At 48.4% G+C, this 18356-nt stretch overlaps 1 protein-coding gene across 1 annotated transcript in view; it reads right to left on the bottom strand.

Moving 5' to 3' along the window:
- PTPRT (protein tyrosine phosphatase receptor type T) overlaps window positions 1-18356 on the bottom strand; it is a 668669-nt gene that overhangs the window by 328457 nt on the left and 321856 nt on the right. Inside the window, exon 8 of the mRNA XM_054574063.1 lies at window positions 4247-4543. Within this exon, the coding sequence (XP_054430038.1) occupies window positions 4247-4543 (297 nt within the window). The remainder of the gene's footprint in view (window positions 1-4246; window positions 4544-18356) is intronic.

Raw genomic sequence — 18356 nt, 5'->3', positions numbered from 1 at the left:
TATCTTATGTATCATTTATGTGTGTGTGTGTGTGTGTGTGTGTGTGTGTGTGTGTGTGTGTGTATGAATAAGAAAATGTAGTAACATGTTAACAAACGTTGAATCTAGGTGAAGGGTTTACAGGTCTTTGTGCCATTGCTTCAATTTTTTTTTTTTTATCACTTTGAAACATTTCAAAATGAAATCCTGGGTATGAGTCATTGTACATAACATGCTCATTAGAGCCTGGTGCAGTGCATGCGCTCAGGAAATGGCAGCTGGGTGAACCCACCATCAACACTATTTACGTTGCTCAGGGACTCACGTGTTCTAACTTCACAGTCTCAGCTGTGGTCTGGTGAAAGGTGGAGAAGTAACCACTAAATACGTGGGCCATGGTTTTGTCTGAGACTTTGGTGGAAAAGGGAAAAGTAAAGAACCTGCTTAGTCTCCTATCAACAGCTGCTTCTCAGATGAAGCAACGGGGCTCAGCACCGCGAGCTTCTCTGGGCAGCGGTGGGTTCCTTCACAGGCCCTCAGAGTCACTGGGGTGCTGAAGTGACAAGTCCTGTGAGTTGCCCAGAAGACCACTTGCCGTGCAGATGAATGCAGCATGTGCCCAGTCAGCTCCTTTGGAGAGGCTGCTCTTTGGCTTCCTGAGGGGGTTTCTGTTGAGGGACTAGAGCCCTGCTCCAGCCTCAGCTTCTCCTGAGATGAATGAGTGCCCAGCAGACAGAAATGGCGCCACCCCTGCTCCGGCAGAACGGAACCTGGTCCTGGCGCACAGAGGGCGCGCACGCCCAAGGCCCTCCTTCAGCCCAGCGGCTCCCGAGGTAAGACTGGGGACTGGGGACTGGGGACTGGGGACTTGTGGGCTGGTGCTTTTAATATGGTGATGTCCACACATCTCCGCAGCATAGGAATCAATGTTTTATTAATGCTGCCTAATTAAAATTTAATTTAAAAGCACTGCTGTTCTCACATTGTTTTGATAAAGGCTTTGTGATTTTCCCCCCCTGGTGACCAGAAGGAGAAGGGGAGAGGGCAAGGCATGGCTTAAAGATAGGACTTGGGATTTGCTGCTGCACCTGTGGGGCAGCCTCAAAAAGCAGCCCAAGGCGGGCAGGGCACCTGGAAGGAAACCAAACACCTGGGCTGCTTCTGGGCCAAACGCTGCTGCCGTTCACCTTCTGAGTCCTGAGTTGCTGTGCTGGGCCTCAGCATGGGCTCTTCCCTGTCTGACAACCGACCACTAGTTGCTACACCATCCTTCGTGCCCTGACTCTGCCTCTCAGCTCAGGCACTGACCCCACTGCCATTCCTTGGGCATCTGTGCCATATTTTCCACAACCGTTGGAACGGATGGATGTCTAGAACTCTGGCGAGGTTTCCTAGGCAGGTGTGTGGTTTCTAAGTTGCTTGGGCTCGAAGATCCTTTGTCAATAAATATTTTTTTCCCTGTGACTGAGTATAAATGTGGCAGCTGCGTTTAGTGAAAATATACATTCTGCTGGGCATTATTGCAATTCCTTTATATACCATCCCATTTAATGAGCACATCAGCCTATACGGCACTGGAGGTATTTTTACCTCCATTTTGTTGGTGCAGAAACCGAGGCAATAAGAGATTAAGCAACTTGTCCCAGGTATATCTACCTCCAGAGTCCACCTTCTCAAATACTCCATTATTCTACCTACTGGTGGGAGAGGCTGCACTTTTTTTTTTTAAATCCTCATCTGAGGATATATTCTTCATTGCTTTTAGAGAGAAAGGAAGAGAGAGGAAAAAACATTGATATGAGAGAGAATCATTGATCAGTTGGCTCCATTATGCACCTGGACTGGGAATTGAACCTGCAACCCAAGCATGTGCTCTGATCAGGAATCGAACTCTCAGTGTTTCGGTTATGGAACAATGCTCCATCCAACTGAGCCATGCCGGCCAGGGCAGAAGTTGCACATTTTTGAAACAATGGAAGCAGGTCCAGGGAAAGGTCTGGAAGCTCCATCAGAAGCCAAACGCAGCGGCACAGCTCCTGGGCTGTAGAATGAAGCTAAGATGATATGACCACCCCGCTGTGTTGGAGGCTGGGTGGGAATGGGTTTACAGGAAGCAGGGCACTCAGGTCGCCTGGGATGGCTGATCCAGGGAGAGCTGTACCCACGAGACTGAGGTTCACTGCAAGCAGGAAGGAAGGTGAGGGCCAAGGTGACGGAGGCTTTTGTCCCCACTGCTGCTCCTGCCACCTCGAAGTACAGTCTGCGGGGGCTGCAAGGTGGAATTTCCGGGGGGGTCAAGAAGGGTCTGTCATGAAGGTGGGTTGTTTACAACTTCCAGTTTTAGGATGGGACTTGGAGGAAACGGATGCAGGGGACAGGGTGAGAAGAGGATGGCACTTTTCCCTCTATCTCCTTATGGGACTTTGTGTCTGAGGATGTGGTCTGGATCCCATCGTGGGCCACCATCAGGGGCCCAGGGACTTGCTTTTATGAAACAAGAATGCTAGACAGGGCTGCCTTCGTAGAAAGGTTCTGCCTTGAGAACCTAAAGAGAATGGAAGTCCAAGGCGGGCATTTGCCTCATGGGGCTGACAGTAACCGTTCTCTGCCCAGACCCTTTCTGGTAACTTACAGGGGTATCCAACCTGTGGCTCGCGGGCCACACCCGGCCCAGCGTGGCTGCGAAGGTGGCTCAACACAAAATCCTAAATTTACTTAAAACATTATGCGATTATTTTGTGTGTGTGATTACGTGTCACAATGTATTTAATGTGTGGTCCAGGCTTCTTCCAGTGTGGAGTAGAGGTGCCAAAAGTTTGGACACCCCTGCTTTGTGCCCCTCATCCTTTTGCCTGCACGGGCAGGAAGCCAAAAGTCCCTCCCCCCCATCCTAACCACTGGCGGGCCGCTCTGATCCTGGATGCGAAGAAGAGCGATGCATGAACGGCAGCGTTATCCTGCAGGCCCGGCCACAGCCCCCTTTGCTGGCCTGAAGCCGCACCGTAGCCTCCTTCCCCTTCGCTGTCCTGCGTCCCCCTCCCTTCCCAATCTCTCCTGGGAAGCCTTCCTTAATCCATCGCTTGCACACAAAACGACACCTGAAACCTACACAATTTTATTAACCAATGTCACCTCAATAAATTCCATAAAAAATTAAATTTAAAAAATTTAAAAAGCTACATCTTAGAGTCTGATGCCAGGGAACTAACTGAAGATATCCCACAAGGCCAGAGGCAGCCTGGCTGGGGGAAAACTGGAACAAGGCCATAGAGAATGTTCTCTAGATAAGTGATAGCATGAGGAAGTTCTGTCCTCCCATAAATAAAATAGGTACTGAGATATAGTTAGCGGCAAAATGCAATGGCAGCATGGGAAGGAACACCCGTGTCAGCTCAGGCAGTCAGGGAAAGCTTCCTGGAGGAAGGAGCATGTGAATGAAGACATGGAAGTTTAAGAGAGCTTGTCCTGCAAACATGGAGAGAGAGGTTGTTTCATGCAGGAGAAATGGCATGGGCAAGGTCAGAGGGGTGGGGAAGTGAGGAGCTCTAGGAACGACACGTGGCTCTCTGTTCCTTGAGTCTCTAGTTAAGAGGCATGTCAGAAGGTAAGGGACAGGAAGCAGACTCATCAGAACCTTGGGGGAGTGGAGAGGCGAGGGGCGGGGAGAAATGGAGGCACGCAGGCTGACTTCAGGTCTTCATTTGGGCTTAGTGGATGCAGCCCATTGAGATGAGACCCACAGAGAGAGACGTCATAGAAGTACAGAAGAGAAGGGTAGTTCATTTGGGGGGACTTTGGGTCCGAGATGCCTGTAGGACATCCAGGTGAGTATTCAGTTCGGGGTGCTGTCAATGTGCGTGCGAATAACCTCTTTACAAGTATTTTCTGATTTTAACTCTTAGAGAATCCAGAATTGTCTGACTCCCAAACTCAACATGCTTGAACAATATGACACATAGTCTGTGCTTCAGGAAGCATCACTGTGGTTAAGCATAGGGCACAGTATGTGGTATAAAGTGAGAAGAAGGATGGGGGTGTAGAACGGTCAAAGTTGAGTGCACGGCTGTGGAAGAGCTGCTGTGTCTATGGGAACAGTGCCCCCTGGAGTTGTGCAATGCACAGTCTGCACTGAAGACCTTGGAAAAAGGCCCATGCAGAGGGGGAGATGAGAGAAGCAGGAAAAATAAAAACCTTGTAACTGACAGGCATGGCCCTGTAGCAGGTCCAACATGCCCCGCTCCCAAGTAAGCGCATTTCCTCGACTCACCATCCTCCTCTGTTTGCACCACCAGCTCCTCGCTCTCCATCCGGCCCTCAGGGTTGGACAGCAGGAGCCGCAGCCGGATGGTCATGAAGGGCCGCAGGCCTCGCAGGGTGTAGTGGGAGGAGGTCTGAATGACCTCCTCGGCCTCGTACTGCTGCTGGTTGAACACGTACTGGTACTGCACCGTGAGGTTGTAGCTGTGGCAGCGGGTCACCGTGTAGCCGAAGGGCTCCCACTGGAGGGTCAGCTGCCGGGCTCGGATGTCCACAATCTCTACATTCTGCGGGCCGTGCACGGGGTCTGCAGACGGAAGCACAAGACACAGAGGAGACTGTCAGGGAGGTGGAGTGGGCGTCCCGCAGAGCAGCGGGAGCAGCTCTTCCAACCTCTCTCAGCTGTTCAGCCACTGCTCCGTGGGTTTCACCACACGGTGCCTAACTTAACAGGTTTCTATAAATCAGGCTCCTTTTTCTTACTTAAATGCATGCATCTAAAAGTAACTATATAAAAAGGGGAATCTTGAAAAACCTACCATAAATAAATGTTAACCATAAAAATAAATGCAAAATTATTAAACTGTTTTTCTTTAATCCTCACCCAAGGATATTCCTATTGATTTTTAAAAGAGAGAAAGGGTGGGGGGTGGAGAGAGAAACATCTACACGTTGCCTCCCTCCCATGCACATCCCAGCTGGGGATCGAACCCACACCCTAGGTATGTGCTCTGACTGGGAATCAAACTCACAACCTTTTGGTGTATAGGACAACACTCCAACCACCTGAGCCACCTGACCAGCGCAAAATTGTTAAATTCTTAAGGGTTCATCAGGGTACCATGGAAACCCACCTTGGGTAGCACCAGCAGCACACACAATACCTTGGGGACATGCTAACTGAGAAGGCTGCTAGAGCTCTGACATGCTGTAACCAGGCCACGTCCTCTCCCCTCGGGAAATCAGCCCCCATCTTTAGTTAACCGCTCTGAGGTACACGGGCTGGAGGCAGGGCATCATCCTAAACACACAGCCCCCGTCTACCCACATGGTCACGTGGTCCAGTGACAACACCCTGGAATGTCCCCTCCTTTCATTCATAACACAAGTCACTATTCCCTAGCCTTCAACCCTTCTTTCTCTCCTCTCTGCTTTTTTTCCAAACAGGCTCCTCCAGGGACATCGTCCGGAGAGCAGATCTGACCACGCGTTCGTATCGTAAGTCTGCCTCCCCCCCTCCCCCGATCGTGCTCCCATGCCCTTGGCTATATCTTATTGTGAATATTCTGTTTCTAATCTATACAAACAAAATGGATTTTTTTTTTATACAAAACAGATGATAACAAATGAATGTATTTTTTTTCAATCCCCACATGTAAAGCTCGTTTTATAAAGGTTTAGGGCCCAGAGGTGTCCAACTGTTTGGCATCTCTGGGCCACAGTGGAAGAAGAAGAGCTGTCTTGGGCCACACCATTGAATACATTGCAAAATGTAGTACCATAAAAATCTCATAATGTTTTAAGTAAATTTATGATTTTGTGTTGGGCTGCATTCATAGCCACCCTGGGCCGCGGGTTGGACACCCCGGATTAGGCATTCGTTATGGTAGAAGCATAACTTTTTTTGTAATCAGCATCCTCATAAGTTCCTGTGTCAGTTTCTCTCACTTGGGAGTAGCTAAGCACTGGCTACAGATTAAATCAGTATATGTTCTTCTATGCTACCTATAGGACTTTACCAAGTCAGGTCACCTCTTTGGGCCCATATTTTATTCCATTTGTAAAATGGTGATAATAATAGCAGCCAATTTCATGCAGAGGAAAAAGGGGGAGTTAAGTGAGACGCTCTTTGCAAAGCAGTTAGAATTGCACCTGGAACTTAATAAGCCCTCCATACACAGTAGTTTTTCTTTTGCAGCAATAAGAATAGTAATAAAAATAATAAGGTTTCAAATGCTGTATCTCTTCTGAACGTCTTATAAGTCACAGTGCTGGGTAGCAGCATCCTTATGCAAAATGATAGATTCTGTCATCTCTTGGGCCCCCGGAGAGCGCAGGGGTCAGCCTGCCTCTGCACCAGCACAGCAGCAGGAAGGGGGAGGGTGGGTTCTGATGCCTCTGAGTTCCCTTAAACATCCCAATCTGTCCTTAAAAGCCCTGCAACTTGTATCAAAGCCTTCCCAAAACCACTTCACAGCACTCGCCTTTTGAGAAGGATGCCCAGAAATGGCAGGGAGCCCGGCCAGCCAGTTCAGACGTGCTTGCGCTCTGCTGGGGACAGGGGGCAGCCTGGCCCCAGACCAACTGAGGAGTTCACGGTCACTCTTACAGCCCAATTATTCATGCTCACAGGTCCTCTGGGTAAAGGACAGCCGGCATCCCCAAAGCAAATGGGTGACTTTGAAACTGACATTGAATGAGGCATTGCTCAACGTCTGTTGTGCTGAGTCCACGTGGAACAGAAGGTGAAAAGCATCTTCCCCAAAGCTGGGGGGTTATGATCTGGGGTGGTGGCTGCTGCTGCTTGGTTTGACAACCACGATGACAAGGGGAGAAATGTGCAAGCACAGGGACAACGGGAGGCTGCCTGCCTGGGAAGTCCTGAGCACGGCCCCCAGCCCTGCCCAGCTGGAGCCTTTCTGTTCACCCAGATGCCAGACTGTCCTGGTGGGGAGGCCACCTGTCCCTGCTCAGGACCTCATCGGACACTCCTCCTCTGGGTGAGTCCTTAAAGCACAAACAAAACAAAACAACAACGCCTCTGATGGCCAGTAGCCACTATGCTGGGTTCTGTCACTCACATCATCTTGTGACCTCCTAAGGGAGGGACTGCCAACTTCATTCTACAGATGAGTAAACTGAGGCCAGAGAGATCCAGATACTTGTACAGTAGTGAGAATAGCAAGTGGCAAAGTGGGGTTTTGAACTTGTGACTGTCTGACTCCACACCTAGTATACAAAGAAGACGTGCTTGACCAGAGGGGCCTGAAAAGATAGTGGGCGGGCGCTGTGTGCGCACCTGCATATGGGGATCCGCACCCTCGCCGCGCCCCCGCCCCCCCGGCCTCCCACCCCAGCCCTGCTGGCTGCCTGTCTCCTCTGGCTGGTGTTGCGCAGTCCCTCTCCTGCTTTCAGACCCCTTCACTCTGTCTCTGCTGTGAAGACCTCCCCTCTGTGCCCCTGGGCAGAGACCGGTGGCCATTGCGTTCTCCCATCATTAACTCTTCCCTTCTGTGTTAATCGCTGTATACTGTGACAGCTTTCTAGAAATTGCCTCTGCAATTCCTAGAGCAGGGTGATCTCCCCCTCCCCTACCCCGCCACAACCAGGCCCAGCCGTGAGACCTGCAGAGGGGGACCTTAGCAACTGTCAGCTGAATGGGCGTCCTGTATTGTAAGACTCACGCTAAGCTGTGGGGAAAGCCTTGTCCTAGCCTCAGCGGAGAGGAAATCAACGTTCCGTGGGATGAATAAGGGGCTCGGAGCCACACAGTGAGATTTGATATCTGAGGGCCCCGGGCTTCTGTGTTTGCTCTGCACCGTGACACCACGAGGGACTGAGACCAGGGAAAGGACATAAACATAAGGCATGTCACAGTCATCAGGACCTGGGAAGGCCCAGGCAGAATGTTGAGAGAAGGCACAGAACAGTCAGGCAAAAGTGGCTTGACATGCAGAAGCCTGAGGTCACTGCCGTGGGCAATGCAGGAACTTAATCAGATGTACTGGTAAGATGACCACTGGCCTGTCTTCCCACCTGGTCTCAGGCTACTACAGAATTCTTCCCATAGCTCACCTGGGCAGGGGTGCACACAAACACCTTTCCGCTTCTCTAAAAGGAAGGATTAGGCAGGGGTACCTTTTCAAAGAGGGCAAGAGATGCCGCAAGCCTGCCACAGAGTACAGAGACTTCCTCCCAGAGCTGGAAAGTCGGGGCAAAGGAAAAGTCACTTGTTCCCTCCGAAGCACCTGTGACTGACTGTCCTCAGTCAGGCCAAAGGGACAGTGGAGCCGGACAGAGCACGGCTTGCCGCCAGCCTCGGGCGCTCACAAGCTGTGTGACCTTGGGCAAGGACACTTCATCTCTGAGCCTCCACTCCCTCACCTACCCAGTAAAAATTATTGCACTAATTTCGGAGCGCCGTTAATGAGTATCCAATGAACTGCAGAGAGAGAAATCGCCTCCGCCTAAGCGGGGGCATTCCTCTTAGAGACAATGGCCTTTCTTGGAGGAATGCCTTAAGACTTCCTGTGGTTTCTAGAAAGGGCCGAGGTTTGCCCGACTCACTCAGGCCCAAGAAGATACCGCGTGAGAACACAGTGGCCAGAGGCAAGGGGACTTGGAAAAGATGTCCCCGTGTAATCAGCTCCCTGAGAGACAATTTGGAGGGTTCTCCTCACTGTGGAAATTAAAAGGTTACATGCAAGAGGCAAGAAGGTCTCTGGTGGACCTGTGGGTTCGACCCATGCATCAGAGGGTGTTTTGTAAGTTCAAGAATGCCCGTTCAGAAAGGGAAAGATAGTGGTTATTTATGAAGCAGCAACCCTGGGCGAAGCACTTGCAGGCACAGACAGGCTCTGGCCCAGGGAACTGAGGGCAGTGATTTACCTAGGGCCACAGAGCCGAGTGCCCAGCCTCCCACGGCCTTTGCACAGCTGTCTAGCCCATTCAGCATTTGTCACGCTTTCTAGGAACTGCTTGTTTATTTATTCATCACCCCTCGCAGGTTGCAAGGGACCATATTCTGTTTGTCCAGCAACCCCAGCACATGGTGCAGGGTCTGTCGAGGGGCTAGCTCGTGTTTGCTAAAAACAAGAGGAACAGATGGTGATCTGTTCTTGGGCACTGAGCTCCGACCTCCTGACTCTGCGGTCCCTGTTCCGTCCCCTCCAGCATGTCAGCGAGTCTTTAAGGGGAACATATCTATTTTTGCATCCAAGCAAGAGAAATGTCCTGAAATCCTAGACAATGAAAACTAGTTTTCAGAACTAGTGGGATGGAGGCATTCATGCTTTCAATCTGACCCCCCAAAACCTCAGCCGCCAAACTCAGCTTCTGCTCCAGTAATTGCCTGCAGCAGAGATGCTCAGGCTCACGTTGGGGTTGGTGCAAACAAGTTGGAAATTGCTGACAAAGCCTGTGCGGGCAGTGGAGATTGGTTTCATTGAATTTACTTTCCCCGTGTAAATATGTCCAAGTCTGCAGCCCATGGTTTCTGCCTCCAGATAAGGCCCCATCCATATGACCCTGCAGGCCACCGAGATGGCAGATGGTGGGAAGAGAGGGTGCCTTGTCTGAGAAGCTAGACAATTGTCCTCTGATGGAAAATCAAATTGGCTCACCCTCTGAGTGCACCCTCTCTGTGCCCTTACACTTGGTGACAGGGGCCCTGTCCTGAGCCCAGAGAGTTAGGAAGAAGGCTCTGACCCTCCCTGGACAGGAATCGGTGGTCCAATGTGTCCATCTGGCCCCTGTGCTTCCCTTTCTGGGCAGGCTTTAGGTACCTGACCCCCTAGAATTCCCTGCCCCCGTGGCTTCAAATTCACCTCCAAGATTTGTTCAAATCTCTTCCCTTGGTCTGCCCTTCCAGGATCAGACCGTACCCCATATGTGTGCGCCCTGAGGCCCACTGGGTGGCCACAGGGCGGCTGTTGGGGGGAACAGACAAAGCGTGGATGTGAGGACTATGGTCTCCAGACGCATGTACATGAGGCCCTGTGTGTGGGGGGGGGAGGGATGGGGTCAGGTGAAAGGAGAGGGAAGGGGCCACGGGCCGGTGTTTGCATTCTTGGCTCCTTGCACCTGTTGGGGACAGGAATGTGTGTGTGCCTGTGTCTTTGTCTGTGTCTGTGTCTGATCGAATGACTCATGTTTTCAGAAGCTTCTTCACTTGTGCAGCTGTCCCTGAAGGCAGGTGGGCCCCCTAACCTCTGATCAAGTTCCCCCTTTCCAGGTCAGATCTTGCTGAAGCACCACTTCCTCCTAAAGCACAGTTTTCAACCTAATACCTGAACCCAACTCGCCCCCTCCAACCTCCCAACCCCCTTGCTCATTTCCACGGCTCACTCTGAATCGTACATTCCTAAAGCCAAGAGTTGCATCCTGAGTCCTTTCTCACCTCCACACCTGGGCCCATGTCCTTCCCTGCGCTTGAGATGCTGCTGGGCGAATCCCTGTTCAGTGAATTCAAGACCCAGCTCCAATGCCACCCCTTCCTTGTAACTTTCTCCGAAAGACTTCCTTGCCCAGGCAGAATCAATGTGTCTATCATCTCTTTCCTTTAACACATTAGGACACTTCTTCCACTGCTCTTCCCAATCAAATCGCAGGTTTATATGTTTAGTTGATATTCACCTCCCCTGCTAACTTGGGAGCCCCTGGAACTCTTCACTTTTATGACTGGAACATACAGCTGCTTAATAAATAAATTTAAGAATAAGTAAGTATACAAAGTAGGGGGTGACTAGAGACCAAACCAGAACTGAGGACTTAATATGCCGCAGGGGAAAAGCAGTAAGTGAATGGCGGGGCAGGGGTCGGGGGGGAGTGGTGATAATCAGGGTTCTCTTTACATTCTAGTTGTTAAGGGGAACCATGCGGTTAAGTCAGAATTCAAGCTTTTTTTCCATGTGGACCCAGTCTCCATCCCTGCTGTCAAAGGCAATAGCTGTAGAATTTCCTAATGACCTTAATCAAGGCAGAACATCTTATTTAAAAAGAACAGCAAAGCAGATTTCCAATTCATGAATTTTCTATGTATTCATCTTTGCATGTGGAGTTGGCTGTAACATATGTACTGTTCAAAGTTGAACCTAAATTGAGATAATTTGGGGCATGGGGCTGAAAATGTGGAGGTGGATAGCTTGTATGTAAAATTAATTTTTTTATCCATTTGGAGATGCAATTTGAGTTCCTTTCAAATTAAATTGCAATGGAGTCCTAGGCAGCTGGAAACATTATTGCCAACATAATTTGATACTCCAAGAGCGGTAATACATTGACAGATAGTTCAATGTGACCATTAATTTGCAATTTCGGCATGGAAATGATACATGGAGGGGAAAAAAGAGGGAAAAGAAACAAAATTAAAATCCATCTTCTTTTCAGCATCATCCAAACCCACTCACTTGCTTACTTGCCAACACCCCCTCTAATTTATTTCAGATGTTGGGTGGACAGGAATTTGTTGACTATTGCTGCAAACATCTAGGGAAGGTAGGCAAGGACAGGGAATCACAGGCTTCCTCTGGGGATGCTGGGACTTTCCCAGTCCAGGGTCCCTGGGTCCTACCAACCCCGACAACTAGAACCACCTGAAGCCGGAACATATTACCTTGTGGGAAGGTGACCTCTTGTAGCAATGCCATAGAGAAGATACTGTACTTTGCCATGTATATTGCACGTTTTTTTGCCCAAATTTTTGAGGGGAAAAATAAGGATGTGCATTATACATGGGTAGTACTAATTCCATATATATATATATATATATGTTTTAAATTCTTTTACTTATGCTTATGCCTTAAAAAGTGTAGTTCTAGAAAGCAATAACGATATCTGTATGCAAAATAATACCCTGGAATACGATCACTGGTTTTGTTTCTAAATATAAATAAATGAAAAAATTGCATTAAAGAAACTAAAACAAAAGATTTTTTTCCCTGAAAGTTTGGCCCAAAAACGTGAGTGCGCAGTATACACAGGAGCACATTATACACGGCAAAAGGCAAAAATATGCTAATTCCCTCACCTGTCCATTGGCTTACTCACTAATGAAAACAGACCCTTAAGCACTGAGGCATCATGACTTGCTGAAAAGAACATCGGCCCTGTCATCGCCTGGACCTAAAGCACTTATCCCATCTCTGTCTGTGCCTCATGTTTCACGTGACTAATACTCTCTGCCTTTCAGGGCTACGAGTTGAATTAAAGAGACAGTGTTCACCAAGTCCCTTGACACAGCTACACGTATATTCCCTCAAATACAGCTCCCACCTCCAGAAGGGAGGGAGGCAGGGGAGCCAATGAGAAAGAACAGGAGTCCTGTAGGTTACTGGGACCCCCTGGCCTGGCTCTCCATCTAGCTGACTGCTGGGTGTATTCTTTAAACCAACTGCAGCAGGGAGTTGGCAAAGCTTCCGCGAATGCATGTTCAGATACTGCCGTATCTATTCCTTCCTTTCTGTAAACCTGTCCGGGATCTCCGAGATGGGACAGGCACTGGGCAACAGGTGGATGAGACAGACACTTCCTTGCCTCCCTGAGACTCATGCCCTAGGGCGGGATGCAAGCACAGCAACTGGGAAGGATGGCCTGCTGACTCCCGATGAGTCTCTTGCGGGGGAAGCGCTGGGCTTCCAGGCGGCCCATGACAGAAAGACGCAGCCTCACTCTGGAAACTCATCTGCACTGATCTAATCATGACTCGTGCACGGCCCCTCTGTTCTTTTTCACAGAAACCAGAAGCCACCAAAGAAATCTGAGGTGAGTTAAGGTTAATGATCCTCCAACAACAGCATTATTAGGTTATAATAAAAGCAAGTCTCAGGGCAAATTCTCCTACACAAATGAGCATCTATTACACGGCCGGCCGTTTATTGGTAAGCAGATAGAAAACAGATCAAACAATTCACTCCATAAAGATCAATGAAGTTCCAGCAATCTGTCCTGTTAGGTGATCTGGTTACTATCTTGCATGGAAAGGTCATTTACGGCAGTTATGACAGTATTTTCAGGTAGGAGTGGATAATTTTTTGTAAAAGGCCATGTACTAAATAGTGTAAGCTTTGTGGGCTGGGCAGGCTCTGTTGCAACTACTCATCTTGGCTGTTGATACAAAGGCAGACGTAGGCAATATGTACACAAATCGGTGAGGCAGTTCTTCAGTAAGAGTTTATGTGCAAAACAGGTAGCCCAGGCCACAGAGTGTAGGTTGCCTAGTTTGTTGTAGGGACAAAATCAATGACTGTATTGTCACATCAGACAATCAGGAACCCCCCCTCACCCAAGGGATGACACAGGACTGTTTAGGAATCATGGCTTGGACACCATCGCTGAGGTTAAAGGCCAGAAGTCTTCCTGGGTTCCTCTTCTTTGTGTATGTCTGGAGAGTGTCTTAAAACATGTTCCTTCAGTTTTATCAATTTTATAAAAACCTTCAATCTCTATTGATTAGAGTCCATATATGATGCTTATTATGCTGAGCAGCAGGTGCCTGATTTCAACCACAACAACAAATTTCTGACATTCCCAGTGCACAATAAAGGTTGTTGACCAAGGTACAGTGTTGGAAGCAGCTAGACAGTGTAGAGTTGCCTGCGGAGTGTGGGCTTTGACTGGAACATCCAGGGTCTTCCCTAATTAGTGTGCTTTCAATGGAAGGCTGGCAGCACTGGGTCATAAAAGCTTACGCTACAAATTGACCATCACATCCCACTGTTAAATATTTGGGAGTAAATCACCAGCAATGCGACGTGGCATATAGGGACCAGGAAGGCTGTCCTGGAGGAGGATGAAGGATGGATAGGACTTAACCAGGTGAAGGTACAACATATGGAGCAGTGGAGCAGGGACAGTAGGCAGTTGGAAGGTTAAACCCCGGACAGAGAAGGCAGCACATTTCAAGACCAAGAGACAAGAGTCAAGGAGCAAATGCCCATCAAGATTCTGATGCAGGAGTGGACAGGCCACTGGAGAAGCAATGCCCACCTTCCACCACACAAACACCCCTGCTCAGTGCCGGGTGAGGCCAGTCCCTCACCGATCCTCCCACCGATCCTAAGGAGCACGTGAGGGTAGCAGCTTAGGCAGTGGTAATGGTGGGATATGAGCATTTTCTGCCAAAGGTAAGGCACTGGAAAAACCCAATCTTTATAATAAACACTTTTGAGTTCCTGCCATGTTATAGGACTATATGAGATGTAGAAGTAGACCAGACAAAAACCCTCTCTGCCCTTCAGGGACTATGTCCTAGTGGGGAGGGGCAATAAAACAATTCAGAAGATTATTCAGCATGTCAGAGGGCTGTAAGCGATGTAGGAAAAAGTCAAACAGAGAAGTGGGGCTCAGAGGAGCTTGTGCCTAAAGTGTTTCATCTTTTAATTTCAGGTCCTGCTACCAACTCCTTGATCTTTCCTGAGCTCTCCTCTCTATTCGCATTAAAGTTCTTACTCTTTTCTGGAACACTGTTTAGTTTGAAATATTTATGGAGCACCTCTGGCGTGGTAGGCAGGGTATAAGGGATATAGTGTTAAATATAGTTGTAACTGATGGTTGCCAGATGGGAAGGGGCTGGAGGGCTGGGTGAAAAAGGTGAAGTGATTAAAAAGTACAAGTTGGCAGTTCACCAGAGGTTTCCAGACTCACTCTGTTCATGGTGCCCTTGGTATTTTGGTAATTTTTTTTGTAGGTTCCTAACCAAAGAAATACCAACAGTTTCACTTATTAGTTAGACCAGACAACTTAAATATTTATAGCTTAACAACTGTATGTTTGAGAAAACAGTACACACCAATCAAAGGAAAAACAGTTTACTCTCATTCTTAAATAAGCACACTTACTAGTGGGACGCATGTATCTTTTGACCACCGAACAACTTCTCAAACTGGACTCAGATTAGACGTAGCGTCTCACTGCCTGTTCCACATTGATCTTTGTGCAATCCTGGCTTTTCATCACAGCAACCACCAGGAGCCAAGCTCTGCAGAGATGGAATGTCACCGAAAGGAATGTAGCCCAACCTAAGGCTGAAACCATGGACCATCTGACAGGTGCCACTCTGCGTGTCACAATAATTTAAAGTTAAAAATCTTAACGCCCTCACGTGATGCCTTTGTGAGTTCATCATGTTTGAAACATCATATCATGTTGCCTCGACAGTCTGAGAACCATGACTGTTAACAATTTTTCATAGGCACTCCACTCTGTTAAAGTAAGTGGTGTGATTTGTCTCCGAACTAGACCTTGACTCCTGCAGGACCCCAGGGTCTGAGATGCATGACCATGCCGCCTGGCACCTCCTGCCCATAGATCTGGTGGCCCCGCTGGCCACACTCTGCATCCCAGCTCTGACTCAGACGTGGGTCTTCCCTCTCCACCTGTCCAGAAGCATCCGCCCGGACCGCAGCTGAGCTAGGCCACCTCCTACCATGTCAACCACTCAGCGCGCAGATGTCGGGAAGAATTAGATGGGCCAGGCACAAGACTGCAGCTGGAAATAAAAGCTTTAGAATGTTTAAAAATTACTTTTGCAGCAGAGGAAGTCAGGTTGGAATGAGAGAAGCAATTTCTAAACTACATGATTTCAGTTTCTAGCTAAAGGAAAAGCCTTTTAGGGTGGGGGATGGGGAGGGGAAGAGAAGGTGAGCATATAACATCTTCTGGGCTTCAATTCAAGGCAAGTCTACTAGCTATTAAAAAAAAAAAAGGACTAGAGAAAGAATAAAACCTGAAATCTCTCTGATGGTCAAAAGCCACCTATGCCAGGCCCAGGTGAGGTATTTAACCTTCGAAGCACTTCACTTCTCCTTGGGAAAAACCAGCTGTGAACAGTATGGACACTGGAATTAAGAACAGCCTTCGGTGTAGCTAATTTGCCATCACTGTGAGGCTGATGAGAAGCCATGTGTAAATCAAATTATTTCTAGAATATGTAAAACAAACAACAAACCAGAAATAGTATCTCCTGATTGGACTCTGATAGCCCCTCTCTCAGAACTACGCCCTCCCCTTTCAGTTGGAGAGTTGGGCATTTTATTCAGATCTGCGGCCTTTCAAAGCTGAGGCTGCTCACAAGCGAGAACCCCGCACCCCAGGACATCCTTGATCTCCCAAGGAATCACATTAATCTACCAGCACTGTTCAGGACTGTTGGACCTTGACAAGCCCTGCTGCGTCAGCAGCCCCAGAAATGCCGACCAAGCTTTTTTTTTTTTTTTTTTTAAATAATGTCCAAAGCTTTATTCTTTGAAATGTACAAGAGTATCATTAAATTGAAGGGAAAATTTCAAACAAAAACCACTGTCTGTTAAAGGAGGCTTATTCTCCGTCGATTCTCATTGGGGATTTAGCTAGGCAACGAGAAAGGACATGTGACAAAGTGAAAGCCAACTATTTCGGTCACTCTAGGGGCAAAAGAACAAGAAGAGGGCCCCAATGGAACAGAGGGACAGGGAAACAGACAGAGGACCCACCTACCCTGTGATCGTCTGCCTTACTCACTAGTGATGCGCCCTCTGGCCTTGCTGAGCACCCCTCCGCCAAAGTGATGGGCTAAAGAGCTCATCATGCTTCCTGGCTGACCCGTTAAATAAAGGGTGGCAGCCCCTCGCCATGACATTGTGAGACGCAATCCTAGCACAGATCTGGATATAAGCCCCCAAATAACCCTTCAGAATTGTGACGAAATCAGACTCCTTCTCCATGACTTTGACTTTTGGCTTCCCCTTCTAAAGCTGCCCCTGAAAAACGTGGGTTTTCCCTTCAGTGTTGCCAGTTGCAAGGCCCCTCCTACTCTTCATCTGCAAGTAGTGCTGCTCATATGCCTGATATTTTCACACGTTCTTCCCCTCCTGACCATCAAAACTTATGGATGAACTATGTGACCTTGAATGAATCATTTTACACTTTCTGAGCCCCAGGTTCATGATATGGAAAGTGGAGTTAATGATACCTACCTCATATGATTCACGTGAGGTGGGAATGCAATATGTATGCTCCTTTACTAGTGGGATACTGCTGTGCACCACATCACCCCAAAGTCAGCAGTTTACAAGAAGAGGCTTTGGTTCTTGAGCTCATGCACCTGTCTCATCAAGGATGAGCTCAGCCAGGCCGGGCTCCAGGCTGAGGATGGGTCAGTCTGCCCCATGTGTATTTGCTGCAGAGCCCACCTGCAAGGCCATGTTCTTCCTATCAAGGAGTCACCAGAGCTAAGCTAACCAGTGCAAGAGCTCTTAAGGTCTCCCTCTGCCATGTCTGCTAATAACTTATCGGTCAAAGCAAGTCATCTGAGCAAACCCAACCTCAATGGGGCCACCTCTCCCCTGGCGGTGAAGTAGGAGTGGGGGCGGTGACTGTGTGATTCATGATAACCCAACCGTCACAGATCAACATGAGTTTCCGGTATGGTTAACGGGACAAGCCAGCACTTTTTCACATAGCACAGACTTGGTCCCCTGTAGGGAGGAACATTTGACTTTGAGTCAGGTCTCAGGGGAGGCAGAAGAATCAGCTGTAACCACCAGGTGTAGGCAGTTTCCCAACCTGCTGCCATTTGGGCTACTATGTAATGGGACCCTATGACAGAGGGGCAGAAGTCTAGTAGACCTGGAAAAAGCACCACGGCATTTGAAATCCTTCTCAATTTCAATAGGAACTTTCTGATCCACAGTCCAACTGGTCAGGTAAGTCCCTCCTGCCCTCACCTCTCAAATGCTGGCTCAGACCACAGCCTTGCCCATGTGCTGGCACCCTCTGCTTCAAACCAACACTCCTGTGACAGGCAAAGTAATGCTCCCCAAAGATGCCCACGTCTTACTGTCCAGAACGTGTGAATATGTTACCTTATGAGGGAAAAGAAACACCATGGACATGATTAAATTAAGGATCTTGAAATTAAATTTTAAGGAAGACTATCCTGGATTATCTGGGAGTGCTTGAGGAACTCACAGGGTCCCTGTAAGAGAGAAGCAGGAGGTCAGAGAGAAGGAAGGATAATGCTACACTGTTGGCTTTGAAGATGGAGGAAGGGGCCATGAGCCAAGGAATACTGGCAGCCTCTAGAAGCTGGAAAAGGCAGGGGAACAGATTCTCCCCTGGAGCCTCTGGAAGAAATACAGCCCTGTAGATCTATCTGAGACTTCTGACCTCCAGAGTAATAAGTTTGTGTTGCTTTAACCCTCTGTGTTAGTGTTGATTTGTTACAGCAACAATAGAAAACTAATATAACCCTCCATTATTGTTCTGCTTATTTCTCTATTTTTTATCCACACTCTTCACTCTCATTGTCTTTCCTTAATAGACACACATTGTATGTCACATGTGTTCCTTTGCTTGAATGAATTCTTGTAAAATGCATGGCATTGTTTAGTATGCATGCATATGATTATGGAGATGGGAATGTC

This window comes from Pteronotus mesoamericanus, unplaced genomic scaffold (assembly GCF_021234165.1).
Source record: "Pteronotus mesoamericanus isolate MK-2021 breed Mesoamerican mustached bat unplaced genomic scaffold, CSHL_Meso_final contig_25, whole genome shotgun sequence".
NCBI lineage: Eukaryota > Metazoa > Chordata > Mammalia > Chiroptera > Mormoopidae > Pteronotus > Pteronotus mesoamericanus.
The sequence above is the reverse complement of the archived record's forward strand: the minus strand, read 5'-3'. Positions and strand labels throughout refer to the sequence as shown.